General features: G+C 36.3%; 3 protein-coding genes across 4 annotated transcripts; 2 read left to right on the top strand and 1 right to left on the bottom strand.

Annotated features, from left to right (window-relative positions):
- The first annotated feature begins 119 nt into the window (after positions 1-119).
- Positions 120-5,936, top strand: LOC134668987 (UBA-like domain-containing protein 1). Its single transcript, XM_063526502.1, has 4 exons — positions 120-309; positions 1,530-1,604; positions 3,818-4,063; positions 4,886-5,936. The coding sequence occupies exons 1-4, from the start codon at positions 199-201 to the stop codon at positions 4,910-4,912; spliced, it is 459 nt and encodes a 152-aa protein (XP_063382572.1). The 5' UTR covers positions 120-198; the 3' UTR covers positions 4,913-5,936.
- Positions 5,937-8,542: 2,606 nt separating this feature from the next.
- Positions 8,543-10,693, bottom strand: LOC134668930 (uncharacterized). Of its 2 annotated transcripts, none has more exons than XM_063526434.1 (2): positions 10,632-10,693; positions 8,543-10,078 (listed from the first exon to the last, which is right to left on the bottom strand). In XM_063526434.1, exon 2 carries the CDS (start codon positions 10,068-10,070, stop codon positions 9,429-9,431), a length of 642 nt encoding a protein of 213 aa, XP_063382504.1. In that variant the 5' UTR covers positions 10,071-10,078; positions 10,632-10,693; the 3' UTR covers positions 8,543-9,428. The 2 variants fall into 2 exon arrangements, with proteins under 2 accessions (XP_063382504.1, XP_063382503.1); XM_063526433.1 differs by having other exon boundaries at positions 10,541-10,679.
- Positions 10,694-10,898: 205 nt separating this feature from the next.
- Positions 10,899-16,301, top strand: LOC134668929 (acyl-protein thioesterase 1). Its single transcript, XM_063526432.1, has 5 exons — positions 10,899-11,084; positions 11,167-11,198; positions 11,281-11,494; positions 11,726-11,899; positions 15,828-16,301. Exons 1-5 carry the CDS (start codon positions 11,034-11,036, stop codon positions 16,017-16,019), a joined length of 663 nt encoding a protein of 220 aa, XP_063382502.1. The 5' UTR covers positions 10,899-11,033; the 3' UTR covers positions 16,020-16,301.
- Positions 16,302-17,548: the final 1,247 nt, after the last annotated feature.

Below are 17,548 nucleotides of genomic sequence, written 5' to 3'. Positions count from 1 at the left end.
GCTGCGGAAAAGTGGCAAAAAGTAGTACTAATCGGATCTTTCTTTTACACTAGGTTACTCGACGTATCTCACTAGCGCCAATTATTTCAAATCGTACGCCTACACACTTACTCATAGTACAACAGAAATTGACATCATTTACATACTATTTATTTCCTACTCCGGCTGTGGTGGACTTATTATTTGATTTTTAGTACAATGGATTCAGCTTTACGTGAGCAAGTTATGATAAATCAATTCGTTTTAGCAGCAGGATGTGCCCGAGAACAAGCAAAACAACTACTTCAAGCTGCACATTGGCAATTTGAGGTAAATTTCCTAGTATATGTAAACAAACAGTAATCATGAAATGGCTGCTACATAATTTGACGAAGTGTTTTGCAATAGCCTTGATTTGATATAGGTGTGTTAATGGTATCGCCTTGATTGTTTATTTTTGTGATTCGCTTAACAGCGAAAATAGAGCATTATCCCAATAGGAAAATTCCTCTAATCACACCTGCATTACTCAATCTGTATACATATAATTATGTTGATGAATGAAATAATACGCAATAAGTAGGTATGTAGGTAGATGTATTCATGGCGACTGACAATGTTATGTTTGATAACAAATCTATAAAATGTTTATCATGCCTTATTTAACATGAGTTTTCTTTGAACCAAAATAATACTATTATTTTGATTTACTAGATCACTAATAGTAATTTCGAGTTCATAATTACATTATTAAATGCACGTTCCTCCCTATTTATCTGCTTTGTAGGTTAAAAAACATTGCAGTATAATTTTCATTTGAATAAGAGATTAGTTTAAGAGGTTACACAAAAGATTACATATACCCAAAAAGATAAACTAATATATGAAAAAGGAGTATTCCATTATTTGTTATTACATTTATATGTAAGCACATATTTAGATATGAATAGAAAAGTACAATTTGTTACAGTTCTCAATCTTATTCAAATAGTGCTCTCTGTTGTACTATTTCACCAAGGTCATGAATTATATCCGGCGTCCTGCCTAGTGCCGCAGGATACTTTTCAACATAATATGCAAATAAAATATGGTTAAAAATAACAATTCTAACAATAATAAACAATAAGTTTAATAATAAATAAATAAAAAACATAATTTTAATCTATTGCCCAGTTAGTGGGTATAGGTATTTAAATGTTGAGTAAGTTGTTCTTATCTTTATTGACCATATTAGTATAAACATTATAAACTTAGCCATATCATCAAAGTACATGATGAGTTTGAGATTAATATCTTACCTTTGTCAACCAACCTAGAAAGAATCCTCTTCAAGTGGCACAAGTTGTTTTGGAGTTGTTTTAAATTTGATTAATGATTATATTTCAAATTTAAATGACTTAATCGGTCAGGAGCCGACAACCTACCACTCCAAGGGGTGTCCAGACACTTCTAAAATAACTTTGGAATAAAATAAAAACCAAAACAGGTATCAGTATCAAATACTTGATTTTGCAATTTTTGCATATTAATCTCTTTTGTTTTGTTTTCAGACGGCACTTTCAATATTCTTCCAAGAGGTTGCATTACCAGCTGGGGCAAATGGCATTGCTGCACCTTTTCGTCAGGTATATACCTACATCTTAATTGTTTTAACCTTGTGAGGTTTGTCATCCATATTACTCTATATGTAAAGCCACATACAAAACTATATGTCATGATGCTTATAGCTCTACAAGATTGTATAAGATATTTTTGAACGCTTCATAATTTAAGATATTATTGCAGGTGAGTGTACATACAGTATTGAAGTTAGAGTTTCTTGGAAAAAAATAATATGAGGCTCCAGCAGGTGTAAAATAATTATTTGTGAAAGATATAAAATAGAGAATGTTTTAAATAACAAGTAAATAAATAAATAACTATTATAGGACATTATTACACAAATGAACTAAACCCCACACACAGTACCTAAACTCAAGAAGGCTTGTGTTGTGGGTATTCAGACAGCGATATTATACAGTACAATATAAATACATAGATAACACCCATAACTTGGGAGTTCACTAGGTACCTACACTACACAACCAAACTGGTTGTGTTTGTCGGTTATAAGATGCTTTTACCAAAATATACTCAAGATTCAGAGAAATATATGTTATAAACTGTTTAAGATATAAAACTGACTGACTGATTTACTCTAGTACAGTACAGTAAGTAACAATAATCTGCTTATTGGTTAATGGTGAACGTAAAAACACAAATTATTATGTAAATACAGAATTAGAGTAGCTGATATTGCAAAATTACGATATTATCTATCAACTTAGTATACATGTAAAAAGTCACAAATAATTAAGTAAATATAAAACATTAAATTAGCTTACAAATAATAATACAAACTATCTCTAAACTAAATAAACTTAAAATAAAAAGCCTATAAATAAAAAACGTCCCCCAAGTCACTGCCGATGGGCAGTGTGCCCAGAAGGCTGGCCGCATTGCCACGTTGTATGGCAATACTTATGCGTTGAGCAAGATACTGGCCAGCCCTCTGGTCTCCTGCGGCATCTATAAGGCGCTCCGCTAAGGCCCTGTATATACGGCGCGCGCTTGGCCCCCACGGCCCCAGCGTTTCGACCCCAAACGCCTCAAAAATATAACTACTGCCAAGGGTGGCATATTTGCGGCATTTGAGGTCTTCTGCCATGGACGCGGCATGACCAGCATCTCTGCTGGTGCCCGGAAGGTGGGACGGCGCGAGGGTGTCAACACATGTGGCATCCCAGACTAGAGGCCGTCCCATCTTCCAAGGCACCAACGTCATACCGTCGGGCCTCTTGCCATCGTCCCTAGCCAAACCGACGGGCTCGAGTATGGCCGGGACTTTGACGCTGACAAAGGCCCTTCGGATGACGTCGTTGATGCTGGCGTGTCTGGGTATGCGTCCGGCGCTTCTGCCGCAGGAAAGTCCATGATGTCCAAATTTGTCCACCATGGCACCACAACGGCAGTGATGGGGGACGTTTGTTACTTGGTTAATTGATGTTACATACATGAAGTTGGATTGCTATCCAGATTTATAAAAATAGGTATGTCAAATTCATTAAATTGTTAACAACAGATTTACTATCCGTTAACCTGTTTTATTAAGGGGTTGTTTGTAAACAAACTCAGTTGAAACAACCTTTATTTAACTGTCTTATCTATTTAATTGCCATAGTTCACTGCTCTTTTGTAATAATATCTCTTATATGAAAATACCTCCAGCCCCTTCCTCTATTTATTTTGGGTTGTTTATATATAATACTTGATTTTACAGTGCATTGGTGTTAGCTGTAATGCTGTAAAATTTGATTTCAATAAATATCAAATATAGCCTGCAGGTGTAGATGTAGCCACTGCCACCAGTAAGATTTCTTCCCCACCTGTTTCCACTTAACAACTGAGACAAAAATAGCATTTTTTACCACCAATTGACTTTGTCTTAACTACTGGGATTCTAATTTCGTACTACTAGTAGTAGCTGAGAAAAATAATTCCCTGTGGTGAAAATAAGTCCTATCTGTTACCAGTTATAATAACTTGGTGGTAACAGCTAAGGATAACCCTTTATTATCTCATTTTCGAGTGAACAAAACAGAATTATGTTCCCATTTGCACCATATTCAATTTTAATAACACGATCAAACACCCATATTAAGACAGGTAGCAACCAACAACCAAAGGTCATACTGAAAGTTCCTATAATCTCAAAAACTGTACCTATAGTGGATCATCGTCACATCTTCGCGTACTATATTAAAATTGAAAAAAAAAACTGTATTGTCACCCGTTCCAGCAACTGATGACGCCCTGCAACACCCCAGCGACGCCGCCCAACTTCCCGGACGCGCTGGCCGCGTTCTCGCGGCTGTCGACGACGGGCAGCCCGGCCGCGGGGGGCGCCGGGCCGGCCGCCGCGCCGCCCGTGTCGCCGCTCGCCACGCACCCGCCGCCCCCGCCGCAGGTGCAGATGCAGATGAACGCTTTCCCCGGATCACCCAACTCGCAGAACAATTATGCACCACTTTCCTGCTCCACCGCAGTAAGTCATTTCAGATAAGTGTTGTTTCAGATCATTTTGTGCCGATTCCCATTTTGACTCATCTTTTACTTTACGATTTACAGATTCCCATTTTGATTCATTTTTACAAATTTTATTTGATTTGTTATAACTATTTTCTCTCATTTTACAGTAGCCAATAGTTTTGCAGTAGCAAGTAGTCTATCACAGGCTATTTAGTTATTTTATATATGTAAAATTGTAAATCACTTCTCCAAAACTATAAAGTGATAAGATATTGAACATTACAAGACTTTCTACGACTTGGTGAAAGATGAAATAAAATTTTCCCAGCAGTTACCACCAATTTTTTTTTAGTGTTCAATACTAATAAAAAATAAATCTGGTAAAATAAAATATGTTTAGGAGAATTGAACATTTATATTAAAATTAATTCACTTTGGTTGCCACTACTACTGGGGATCTTTTTCTCAGCAGGTCCCAATGTTATCTATCAGGTAAGAAAAAATCCCAGTTGTTACCTGTGGTAACAAAGATAATAGTAACATTTCGGAATAACCCTAATTTGCACTAAGCTAGTGTGGGCAACCAAGCATTAGGATGGTGGTGATCTGGTGCGGATGATGCATTCATAATAAAATTTGCATAATACCATGTCTAATATCTTGAATTTCCAAAAAAAAACCTACCTACAATTTCAATTATACATACATTTGACACATGATACAGTTTTTACCCTTATTGCATATTATTACTTATGAAAATCTTCGGAACTGGGTACCTGTAATAGAAAGCTTAAGATGAAGACACAATCCATTTAATTGTTGATGATGTATGTTTCAGGTGTGCAGTGAACACATGCCAAGATAAATTTGAAAGTAGTAGTTTAGGAGCATGTATAATTTATTTTTCTAATGGTGCGCATTGTGAGCTGTGGAATTGTGTACGAAAATGTTTACTTTACGAGACTTCCTGCTGCGGTGCGCTCGCGTACTATCGGGGTGTTGTAGTCAATCATGTTAAATATATTATAAAATATTGTATCTTTATTATATACAGTTGTTTCAGAAACAATATGCACAAGAACATCCTATTTAATTATTGTGTTACAGTTTTTGGTAATCAAAATTTATACCTGTGATCCTAATATTTTGGTATTGTACAATATATGAAATCATATTATAATTAATTACTGTATAATAGGTAAAACGTTTGAAATCAATGTTAATATTTTATTTGGTAAGTGTTATACTGTCGAACATTTTTTACATAAGTGTAATCACTGTTTAGCAAACATTGGGTGCAACAGAGTGTATGGTAACTATCCAGCTGCAAATGACAATACTAAATGCTGTAATCAAAAACAATGCAATATAAAGAAACCGGGATGTTAATACTCGCTTACAACCACATACACAATTAATTATATCTGCATAATTCTCAGATTTGAAATAATTTTATAAGTAGCATTGTACAATTTTAGGTTATAGGTAGCCTGTACAATTTTAGGTTTCTTATTAGCAATTTATATGCATTCATTACAATTTTACATATTGATAATAAATTTAACATAACAGATAGGTTACCTTATCAGTTCATCTTTGACTTCTAATTTCCAATTGTTATGCTCAATTAATATTCGTTTTGGCGATTGTATAATGTACTATACTATACTACGTAACGTAGTTATACTTGTAAATGTTTTAGATCATAGCTTTGAAACAGATCTTATAATAAAATAGGTACTTCCTGTTAATTTATATATTTTGATATCTTATGTTTATAAGATCCATTCTAAATTAGTCAATGTGTTGAAGATCATCATGAGTGTAAAAAACCTAAAATTATCAATATTTTCTTTTATCGATTATAAAAGGTACCTATGTAAAAAGAAGTTTTACTTTTTTACCAGTTCCAGAACGGCTTGAGATTTACACTACCTATGTTAACCTCATTCGCTACTTAAGTAAATTTTTTTATAGAATATAGATGGTCAAGCAGATCTTGTCAGTAGAAAAGGGTGCGAAATTCAAATTTGATATGAGACGATATCCCTTTGCGCCTACATTTTTCAAATTTGCCACCTTTTTCTACTGACAAGATTGGCTTGATCAACTAGTAGTTAGACCGCTCTAACGACTTCGCTACGCTCGTGATACAATTTTGGAATTTTACACTTGTTCGGATCGCAATATAAGCACGAGTAAACAACAATGTCGCCCTGTCCTGTAAACAAAGTAAAGTCTTGTTAACAGAATAATTAAAATGTCGAAATAGTTAATTCAAACCTATGTGATCTTTGCCAACTGTTCTCAAACCTATCTGGCCTAGTGGATTATTTATACTTTGCTAGTGGGTAGTGTAGTATGCCTATGAAGCCGATGGTTAAAAATCAATTCTAAACCATGGCTGTGCAGGTTTTTCGATCTACGCTACGATATAAGTTACGGAAATCATCATTCTAGGCAACCAAAGCAGCGGACAGTGGCTATAGTCAATATACAGGGTGTTACTGACCATGGGGCTTTAAATCCAGGGCTCGATTCTACTCGCTAAACTGAGCTACTTTTATTATGGCACCAACCCCGAAAAAATTTTTACTTTTTCATACATTTTGCTTGATCAGATGTCGACGTTTTCTATGGAAAAGCCAAAAATTTTTCCCCGATTTTAGGGTTGGTCCCATAGTAAAAGTAACTCAGTTTAGCGAGTAAAATCAAGCCCTGGAATTAAAGCCCCATGGTCAGACACATACTGTATGTCTACCTAAGTTGACATAGTTACTTACATACCTACCACCTCTTTAGTGGATCTTAAAATTGTACCTCTATGTTAGCAAGTGATCAGTCAAAATGCAGTCAAATTTTAGACTTCTGTCATATCAGTTGTGTGCAATGCACATGTCACTGCAATGTGAACTAGAATAGGTAAATGAAATGAAAAATAATAATTGTTTTCGCGATTTGTTTCTTGATGCATATAGGTATTCAACTAACTATTTAATTTTTACAATTAGTATCGTGATTGCCTCTGTATTATTGTTATGGTTATACGAGAAACCCAGATTTTACAAGGTAGGCAAAGAAATTGCTTTGTAGATACTGAGAATAAAAATTACCAAACCGAGTTGGTGGTAACTACTGGGAATTTTTTACCGCGTAGTTACCAGTGGTAAAAGGTCGGGAAAAAAATCCCAGTAGTTACCACTGGTAACTATGGAATAACCCATAATGACTTGAATTTTGACAACCCTAAAATAGAGCCGAAAGGTATAGTGCCATACATACTATTATTGATTCTGTGTTCGGAGTGAGGCAAGAAGTCAATTTCGACAGTTATAAATTGACTCTTATGTATATGAGGCTAAGTGAAGCTATCGTTTAACTGATTGCCTCAGCTTCATATAATTATATGAGGGTCAGTTTCAATTCATAACCAAATTGAACCACGAACTTAGCGAGTGGTTCGAAAAATGGAGTTTGGGCGTTGCGTTTCAATTTCAAGTCACTTTGCCAGCTTGTAAGAGAAATAACTATCTTACTCCGACTATACACTATAATAGGTAGACTAGAGGCAGGCTGTCGCTATAAGTAAAAAGAGTGAGTCGGAGTACTTAGTCGATATAGATTACAGACTTACATATGAATTTACAAGTGCGACAGAGAGTTAACACGTCGACCGTGGTTCGCGGTAGGCTCTCGGTCCTTTCAATCCTGTCTTTCTTACAAAATTTATCGTTTAACTGAGGCGGCTGGTAAGAAGTTATTACGGTCAGCTCAGCTAGCAGCATGGGTGAAGAATTTGCTGGCTTTAGTCCCAAAACATGCCCAAAACTCAATATAATTGGTACCTACTATTAGGAAAATCACCGCATAACTTCGATACCGACCGCCTGAAATGTGATAGACCTTCAGTTAACCAGTTTTTTTTTTATTCTAGCTTATTTTTAAATTGAGCAAAAACTCGAATATAAGTCGTGCGGAGAGTGAAATAGTTGCCATTTCAAGCCAGAGTCAAGCTAAAGAAAGTAGTGAACAATGCGAATCAAACGGATTGCTACAAAGCCATGTAGAATCGAAACTTGTTCAAAAAGACGAATCAGTACAGTGACTAAAAACCTGGTAGTAAGGACAAGAGAACTAGTTGATAGCAATAATGCTAAGATAATAACTCCATTAAGCACATTCAACTATTAGTATTAAGGCCTGTGCACACCGGCTACGTGTGCGTGACGTGCACGTGCGCGTGCGGCGTTGTAGTATATAGATCCTTATGAGAGACGGCACACCGCTTGCGTGACGTTTGCGGCTCCAACATTTTAGCGTACGCACACGCACACGCAAGCCGGTGTGGCTCGGCCTTTAAAGTTATGAAATCCTAAAAATAGAAGATATTACATCATATTTATAACACTGTATCCTCATATTTCATTTTAAATGCAAGAATTATTTATATGTATATCTATAGTTAATTACAATTTCTGACGGTTACATGGGCATTTCAATAAAATAATTTTATTTCTTTCATATAAAATATTTTATTGTTCAACAATTGGTACCTATATATTTACACATTCAATTTAATTAATAATGGTTTGAATCAATTATAAAACTTGCAACATTAAGCTGCATAATTAATATTTTAAAACTGTCTGTGTCTGTCAGTTTTCCCTTCCCCTTGTATTTCCAAATATAAAGTTGCCTGTGTCATCCTAGGGCTTATGCTTTCTAAATGCAAATCTTCATCAAAAAATAAAAATTGGTTCAGTTGTCTAGCCAAGGAAAGCAACCAGACAGAGAGAAAAGAATTACTTGCATAATGGATTATCTACTTACAAATATACCTAGTTTTTTTTCATAACCCACTTTTATCAGAGGTGGCACCAATTATAAACAAAGTAATTATATACACATTAGGATTGAACCATAATAAGGTTTGATTAACACTTTTTTAGTGTAGCAGCCAAAATATTCTAAAATAGAAAAATAGTAATAATTTTTTCCTATTTGCAAAATCTACATGTATCAGATTCTATTGAACTATATAAGATTTATATTGCTTAACATGACATAAAAAGTAGCATAGTCAGAACCAAGCTAATTTTGCAATAAGTGTGGCAATGTCATCATTAATGTCAAATGTCTATGAAAATATGATGTTTATAATGTCACTTCCTCACTTTCTATTCAAATTGGTGCAAAGTTAGCTTTGACAGACTACATAAATGTGAAATAATAAATACCATTATTATCATTAATAATACCACATAAAAATTAATTTTAATTACCAAACAAGTTTAGTGTTTGTTTTTCAAGTAACAAAACTGAAGAAAATGGCCTGTAATAATGGGCCACTAATTGAACACAAGGTCTGCGAGTTCCCTAGTTCAAATATACATCATTTCAGCCATAGAAGACATTTTTTTAGGAATATGGACAAAAGTTTCAAAGTAACTAGCTAATTCATCAATAGTGACATCACATGGTGGGTTCAGGGCCTCCTGGGAACAAGAGGGACCAGCTCTACCCTTGTCCGTTACAGATTCTCTGCTCTGAATACTGCTGCAAGGTAACTCTTTTTTCCACCATTTTGTATCATTGCTTGATGATGCAATTGCAGCATTGTCTCGTTCAGAAGATATTCTCAATTGATTGCAGTTTTGCACTAGTGCACACAAGACAGAATTTTCCGAATTTACACCTTCTATTAGTGGAGTCGCTATTTTATTAGGATATGAACAGCAGTTGTGAGATTCTTCAGTATCTTTACAATAGTTTTGTAGCAATTTTAAGACTGGTTTTTTAAGAATTTTGTTGTTATTTTTCTTTTTACAGATTGACATGGAACTTTTGTTTCTTTGGGCCGAGCAATGGCACCTTAATGTTTGAGTGCTTCTTGGGAGCAAATGTCTTCTTTGCTGTGGCTGTGAGTGAAAAAATGGGTTTGCATCAGTATTGTTTATGCTTTTCACAGGTTGAATTTCAAGTTTCCCCATTTCCACCGGCAGTGATATGTCTTCTTTAGCCATTATGCAAACTGCAAATAGAAAAGCTTAGAGTAAAATACCACGTACAATAAACACATTGGTTATGTGATTAAACATTTCAAATTTATAGATTTAGAATATAAATTTATAGTTTTGTCAGCATGGCGGGTTTCGCTAATTTAGTAAACATGACATGAATTTGTGAAAGTGTTGTAGGTCGAGATGTGAAATAAATGAATGAATCTGTCTGTCAAGTGGGACAAACAACACGTAAGATATAGACATCACTGTTTCCCGCGTACTATTTGTCAGGATCATGGCAGAGTGTTTGGTAAACATTTGCATACAATGATTCATACATAATACAATTAATTTTGAATAGCATGCAAGACAAATATAGTTTATAAGTAATGAGTAAAGCAAATACGACTCTACGAATATCTGTCAACTTCTAGAACAAATCTTACGGATCAGTTTTCTTATCGTGATATTATATTTGTCCAGTCACTTACCGCTTAATTAAAAGGTCGTATAATCTACCAGCGCCAATTATAAATAACCACAAAATCAATGAATAATTTTTATGAAAATGCAATATCGTACGCTTTGTTTATCACTCCCACAGATGAAGAATCGTTGTTGTTGTTACGTTACGTACATACAAAGCAAGCTAGCAACATTCATTGAACATTGATAAAATACATATCACGACGTATATAGATGTCGCTTGGATGGCTAATCAGGGCTACCAACAGCAGTAATTAATTCTATTCATTGGTCGTATTAGGCCTCATACGCACGAGCTGTGGAGTGGACTACAAATGAATGAAATAAATGTCAAAACTGACAGTTCCTTTATCTGTTCTGTGGCAGTAAGCAGCTTCAGACAGAGAGAGTTCACAGCGCACCTCCGCTGGTCCGCTGTGTCTAGCTAGTCTAGTCTGAAGTACATGCAGTAGCGGAAAACTGTATTGATTATCACAAATTCAATAATTTCATTACGAAATGGAACCGAATCCTGTGATTATTGCAGCGACTGCAAAACAGACAGCATCCGTAAGTCCCATGAAATACTAAAGTGATTTGAGATAAAATTAGCGAGATTAAACTCCTGTTTTTATGGTGTGTTATGTTTCAGCTTATTTTTTTACACGGACTTGGTGATACTGGGTTAGTATTGTATAATGATTTGATATAATACCGTAGATCAAGTTTCGTGAATCAAAAGAAGTAATCGGAAAGTACTTTTTAGCCACGGATGGGCGAGCACGATCGCCGCAATAAGGGGGCCTCACGTAAAAGTAATTTGCCCGACGGCTGCCACGATCCCAGTGACGCTGAACGCTGGGTTCCGGATGCCGTCGTGGTTCGACCTGCGGACGCTGGACGCAACTGCCCCAGAAGATGAAGATGGAATCATGAGGGCTACAGGCCTAATTCATGGTTTGATCTCGGATGAGATTAAAGTAAGACCTATAGTCATTATTTTTTTTATAGTATTTAAACAAAATAATGTTATTTACTTGTTAAAAAGTGGGTGTTTTTGTGTGTGCTAAAAAAGTATGGAATCAAACAATTAATCCTGGGAATTCTTACATAGTCTAATTAAATGTTAACAATGCTAATACCAAGATAACTAAATAATCTTAAACCTAAACTTCAATTATTATTTTTAATAATAAATGCTTTTTTTGCAGGGTGGCATTCCTGCAAACCGGGTGCTACTTGGGGGATTCTCCCAAGGTGGAGCTTTAGCTTTACATTCCGCCCTGACTTACCCTGAACCACTGGCCGGAGTGATCTCCCTGTCTTGCTGGCTTCCGAGGCATGCTCACTTCCCTGATGCGGTCAAAGCTCCTTTGGACTTACCGGTATGATTTTTTTTCTATTATCTTAATTAGAGACTCTAGCTAGATTCATGGTAAACCAGTTTCTGCCTGATGTTTAAATTATGTGTTTTTCGATTTGGGGCTGTCCATAAATTACGTCATCGATTTTTGACCCCCTCCCCCCCTAAAATCATCCAAAAATCATGCTTCGAATGACCCCGTTTCCTCCTACGTCATCCTACCATCATCCGATGTCCAGACCACCTGACCCCCCCCCCCCCCTAATTTGAAATGACGTAATTTATGAATAGCCCCTTTTCAACTGATAAATATTTTTTATTGAATCTCACAGTTTCAACTGTTGATAGCTAAGTATCGTATATATAGTAATTAGTAATTATTATAAACTAAGTATCCTATAAGTATAGTAAGTATAGTTCGTTTTTTTTAGCATTAGAAAGAACTTGCAAGAAGGTAAGCGATATTGACATGTCTTTAATTGAAAAACGCTTTTTAAAAAACTTTTACTTAAGAAAGCAGAAGAATATAAATGATCGTATTAGATTCATAATTGTTACATATTTGCCGTAACTTATTTTTAAAATGTGTTTTTCAATAAAAAGACACATCAAGATTGTTTACCTTATTTCTAATGCTAAAAAAAACGAACTACAAGTATGCGTTGTATTAGGCCAGTGGCCTATTTTATAAAGCTACAAATTACAATTTACAAGCGGAAGTCTCGTTCTAACACATAGGGTTAGAAAGTGACTTCCGCTTGTAAATTGTAACTTGTAGCTTTATAAAATAGGCCACAGGTGGCTTGATAATGAAAATTTACTAGCCCCTTTATTCATAAATGCCCTACAACCCTCGATAAACTAATAAATTGTTTGTCTTTGTGTGTCATTTTGACGTATGTATTTGTAGAAAAGGGATAAAACATAATTTAACTAAATCAGGCCCGTAAAGTTACATGAAAAGGGGGTAAATCTAAATTTATAAAACATATAGGGCAAGCTGATTCTTAGGCAAAAAAATGCAACACTATACGAGTAAATGCATTTGGGCTAATGATGATCTCACAAATCAGAGTTTGCTGTTGTATTGCAGACAACTGTTTGAAAAAAATTACCTTGTTTTGCTTTGAATGTCATTTCTTGTTAATTATTACAGCATCCATACAATAAGAATAGAAAAACATGCCACTTGTTGAGCAATGAGCATTGTTCGTAATTTTAAAACTGCTGTAATGCATTAATTGATTTCCAGAAACTACCTGATTAGCATGTTTGATGTTCATATTTTTGTTTGAATGTCACTATAGCCTATGGACACCTGCAACTCTATGAAAATCCACTATCCATAAAAGAAAAGTCCAATATTTGCCAGTGAATTTTGTACCATCACGTTCTGCGACTGTTATGCCATATAGAGCCTTAGCTAAACTGGTTGTTCCGTACTTACTACTTACGCTATGGAATGTCCAATTTAGCTAGAAACCTAAATGGCATAACAATCACGAAGCGTGACTGTACCTATAATATAGGTATGATATCAAACGCGACTTCGCTATGAACGCTTGGCCGCCACAAATCAGTTATCCCTGTCAGGCGTGGCTCACTCCGCGATTTCGTCGCTTTGTTACAGGTAGCTAAAAGTACATCCGTTCGGCCCCAATTTTGGGGTTTGCCATAAGCCGCGCGTGGCACTGTCGCCACCTAGCGGCCATATCTGTGCTGATCGTAACAGACGCGTTTTGTTAGGGAGTGAGTCTTCTGTACCTAGTACTATTATTTATTCTGTGTCCCTGGTCAAAACCACCATATGAAAACCAAATTTGACTCTATTGAGCTCTCTATTGATGACTAAACGTTATCCTATGATTAGGAAGGTCCGTTATCAAATTTTATAAAAGCCGGTAATTTATGTTTGCTTCTCTTTTCAACATCATTTGTTAGAAAGACACACAAGCACAGAATAAATAATATTACTAACATAAAGGACACTTCCTACAAAACCGAAGTTTGACTTGACAGCGATTCATTCTGATGTATGGCACTATCCCTTTGGTGTGGTCGTGCACGCAAACAAACGTCAAGTTACGCCAACCCTAATAATTGCTCGGATCCGAAAGGAGCCGGGAATGCCCGAAAAGAGGACTCTCTCCCCACTTTTTAGACCTTTTATAAAAGCTACCCCAGATACCCTGGATTTGGGTAGCAAATCCAAAAACGTTCTTGGTTCACGTTCTTAATTTGTTGAGGCAATTGTTAATTTAGTGTCCATGGCAATTCCATACTAAAAATTTGGTATCATAGTCGAAACGAACGCGTAAATTCCATGTAAAAGGCCGTAGAGTCCGTCTGAGGTAAGTCTGCACCGTGTTTGATAGCACAGAGTATGGGGGCGTTATTTTGATCGTCGTAATTTCATAGAAAATTGACGTTTATGACAAAACTTTTATAGTTTGTTATCGAAAAATCAGTGCAGAGTTAGCGAAGTCCGGCTCTACCACAGTAGATAGCGCCATTTACAGTTTTTACCAGCCATTCCTATTGACGCGTTCTCCACGCGACGTCCACCCGTTGACGACATGACTTCCACTCACTATTAACCGCGCGATAATACAACGAATGAACGGTATGAACGCCAAGCGACGTTGTGGTGCTAGTCCGTTATTTGATGATTATGAGCAAGGACCTAAACGGTATTTTTTCTAAATACATTCCACAATGTCCTGCTGCCATCATCACAGTGAATTCTCATATACTTAGAAAAAGCCGCCAGCCAGTGTGACATACCCTTTCAAACAACTGAATGACCAACATTATACATAAGAAAAAAAATCTATACTTATTTAAGAACCTCGCCGTTATATACACTACATTATAGGTCCATCTATAGTTACGAGTATTAAGTATACTAAACTTTACTAAAGTAAGGACGTTAAGCACGATGAATTTCGTACATTAACCCGCTTGTTCTTTATCTCTCTCGCTGATGCGATGATGCCGGCGGTCAATGCTTCTGTGCCAGCGTGACAGCAATATAATTATGCACGTGCGATAGAGATAGGAACAGGTCGATCCGGTCGATCAATGTACGAAATTCTTCGTTCGTACTTTACGTACTTATTGAAATTCTATTGTACGCATTCAAATGCACTTGCCTCCAAGGCCAAGTTAGTGCAGTCAACCAAGACCTAAGACCTGGCGTACTGAATTATTAATTATGTAAAATACTTTGTGTACCTATACAACGTGACCTTAGCCTTTGGACAAATGCTGTTGCTGATATCCCATAAACTTTATGGAATTTATGGCATAAAGAATAACTTCTCAGGAAAGAGTTTGTAAAAAAAAAATTTGGTGAAAAGGAAATATTGTATACAGAGGGCCTACCCCGAACCACGTTCGACGTGTTCCCTCTCTATCGCATTTGTAAGTTTGTACGTAAGTGTGACATAGGCTACAAGTCGAACGTGTTACGCGGTAGGCCCTCAGGCGTTTCAAAAATGCGACCCTCTTATGTTAGGGTCGTATTCCACCTATCCAATTTCTTTGTCCAACCTGTATTGCGTCTCACATTTTGCTTTAATGAGAGAGTGATACGCACTGACATTGAACAGGTTGAATACCACCCTTAGAAAGATCTTTAAGTTTGAGGCATTCCATGGGTAAAGGTACCTTATGGGCCTTATGGCTGTCGGCGCTTACGTCGTGTACGTAACACCAACACAGCATTAATATTGGAGCGTCATTAATAATAGCGTAAAGGGGCCCACTGATTAACAGTCCGCCGGACGGTATTGGCCTGTCAGTTGTTCGGAACTGTCAAATTTTTGTTCTAACTGACAGGCCGAATCCGTCCGGCGGACTGTTAATCAGTGTGCCTCTTTAGGGCCTACCGGCCGCGCCCGGGGCTTGTGTAGCCGAGCATTAAATACTTACATTTATTGTTATTTCAGATATTCCAAGCCCACGGAGACTGCGACCCAGTAGTCCCCTTCAAGTGGGGTCAAATGACCGCCTCGTTCCTCAAGACCTTCATGAAGAATATCGAGTTCACTACATATCAGGGACTGACACACTCGTCATCAGAGGCCGAACTTAAAGACATGCGGGCATTCATTGAAAGAACGATACCTGGCTCTAAATAAACAATACTAAGTATACTATTTTTCGAAGCATTGGCTTCAAGAAAGTTAATTATTTTTATCCTTATGAAATAAAATTTACCTGCAAAAATGAAATAGCATGTATTAGCACATTCATGAATCCAGTAATCGAGATCCTATTGGTCTAAAGTCTAAACTAAACGAAGTATGGCGATCTTCGACGCGACTTACCAAATATAGTATATTATATCTATGAGTACTTGTAATTAGATATCTTTGAGTTACGTGAAGTTAGTACAAAATAAAGTTCAAGGATTACATCTACTTCAATGTTTTTTTTTAATCTATTTAGTATTGTAAAAGTGGACTACTAAGTTTTGATAATGTTTTCCACCTGGTATGGTGGTACATTATGATTGAAACAAGCATACTCTTTATCCGGGGTACCGTCATTGGAAATACCTGGAAAATAGCAAGCTTTGTAAACAATAAGGCTACCAAGCACTGCAAACTTATAGTCTGTATCTTTAGGTATTTAAATAAAAGTAAATAAACAATTTGTACGTTTTCGGGTAGGGGTCATCCATTAATTACATCACACGTTTAGGGGGAGGGAGGGGGTCAAGAAAATGTGACATATTGTGACATGGGGGAGGGGGGAGACCAAAGAGTAAAGTAAGTATGGGGAGACAAACTTTATGACGTCACTTTAACTTCATCAGTAACCGAAAATTTATTTAAATTATTTTATTCACTGTACATTTAAATAACAAGTTTTTAAAACGATAATCGTTTTTATTCGTTTAATTTTCTTTCCTAAGCAGTTTTGGGTTACAAAATTACTAATATTTATATCGTCAAATATATTTTGATAAAATATTAATAATACTTAGGTACTTACTTAATTCGATTTGGCAATTTCGTAGAAAAAATGTGACGTCACACTAGGGGGGAGGGGTTTGCCAAATGTGACCAAGTGTGACAAGGAGGGAGGGAGGGGTCAAAAAACCTAGAAATTCGTGTGACGTAATTAATGGATGACCCCGTAGTTATAATACTTATAATCACAGATCTGTGATTATAATATAACATTTATTGGTTAACGAACCAAATACAAAATCGCCTGGATCTATCACTGAACAACTTGACTTTAACCTACATTACTTGATCATGTACCTAATGTTATCATGTACCCTCAACTGGCTTAAGGAGTCATTTAAGTACTATCAATTTTGTTTAGTTTTATTTAAACGCCTAAAGACACATACAGGGTGTTACTGACCTAATTTTATTATGGCACCAACCCCGAAATCCAGATTTTTTTTTTAACTTTTTCATACATTTTGGCTGATCAGATGTCGACGTTTTCTATGGAAAAGCCAAAAATTTTGCCCCGATTTTGGGTTTGGTCCCATAGTAAAAGTAGCTCAGTTTAGCGAGTAAAATCAAGCCCTGGAATTAAAGCCTCATGGTCAGACACATACTGTATAGTAGTTTACGACCGTGTAGTAGGTGGAAGACGTCTTTTGAACGTCTAGCAAGGTCAAATTTACCTTGGTCCGTAAAGCCCC

This window comes from Cydia fagiglandana, chromosome 11, assembly GCF_963556715.1.
Source record: "Cydia fagiglandana chromosome 11, ilCydFagi1.1, whole genome shotgun sequence".
NCBI lineage: Eukaryota > Metazoa > Arthropoda > Insecta > Lepidoptera > Tortricidae > Cydia > Cydia fagiglandana.
The sequence above is the reverse complement of the archived record's forward strand: the minus strand, read 5'-3'. Positions and strand labels throughout refer to the sequence as shown.

Bases quoted from the DNA above. Each gene is read 5' to 3' on its own strand.
- LOC134668987 (XM_063526502.1), top strand. From the start codon at position 199: ATGGATTCAGCTTTACGTGAGCAAGTTATGATAAATCAATTCGTTTTA. The intron at 1,605-3,817 runs GTATATACCTAC...CACCCGTTCCAG, and splicing joins TTGCTGCACCTTTTCGTCAG to CAACTGATGACGCCCTGCAA. The intron at 4,064-4,885 runs GTAAGTCATTTC...TGTATGTTTCAG, and splicing joins CACTTTCCTGCTCCACCGCA to GTGTGCAGTGAACACATGCC.
- LOC134668930 (XM_063526434.1), bottom strand. From the start codon at position 10,070: ATGGCTAAAGAAGACATATCACTGCCGGTGGAAATGGGGAAACTTGAA.
- LOC134668929 (XM_063526432.1), top strand. From the start codon at position 11,034: ATGGAACCGAATCCTGTGATTATTGCAGCGACTGCAAAACAGACAGCA. The intron at 11,085-11,166 runs GTAAGTCCCATG...GTTATGTTTCAG, and splicing joins CTGCAAAACAGACAGCATCC to CTTATTTTTTTACACGGACT. The intron at 11,495-11,725 runs GTAAGACCTATA...CTTTTTTTGCAG, and splicing joins TGATCTCGGATGAGATTAAA to GGTGGCATTCCTGCAAACCG.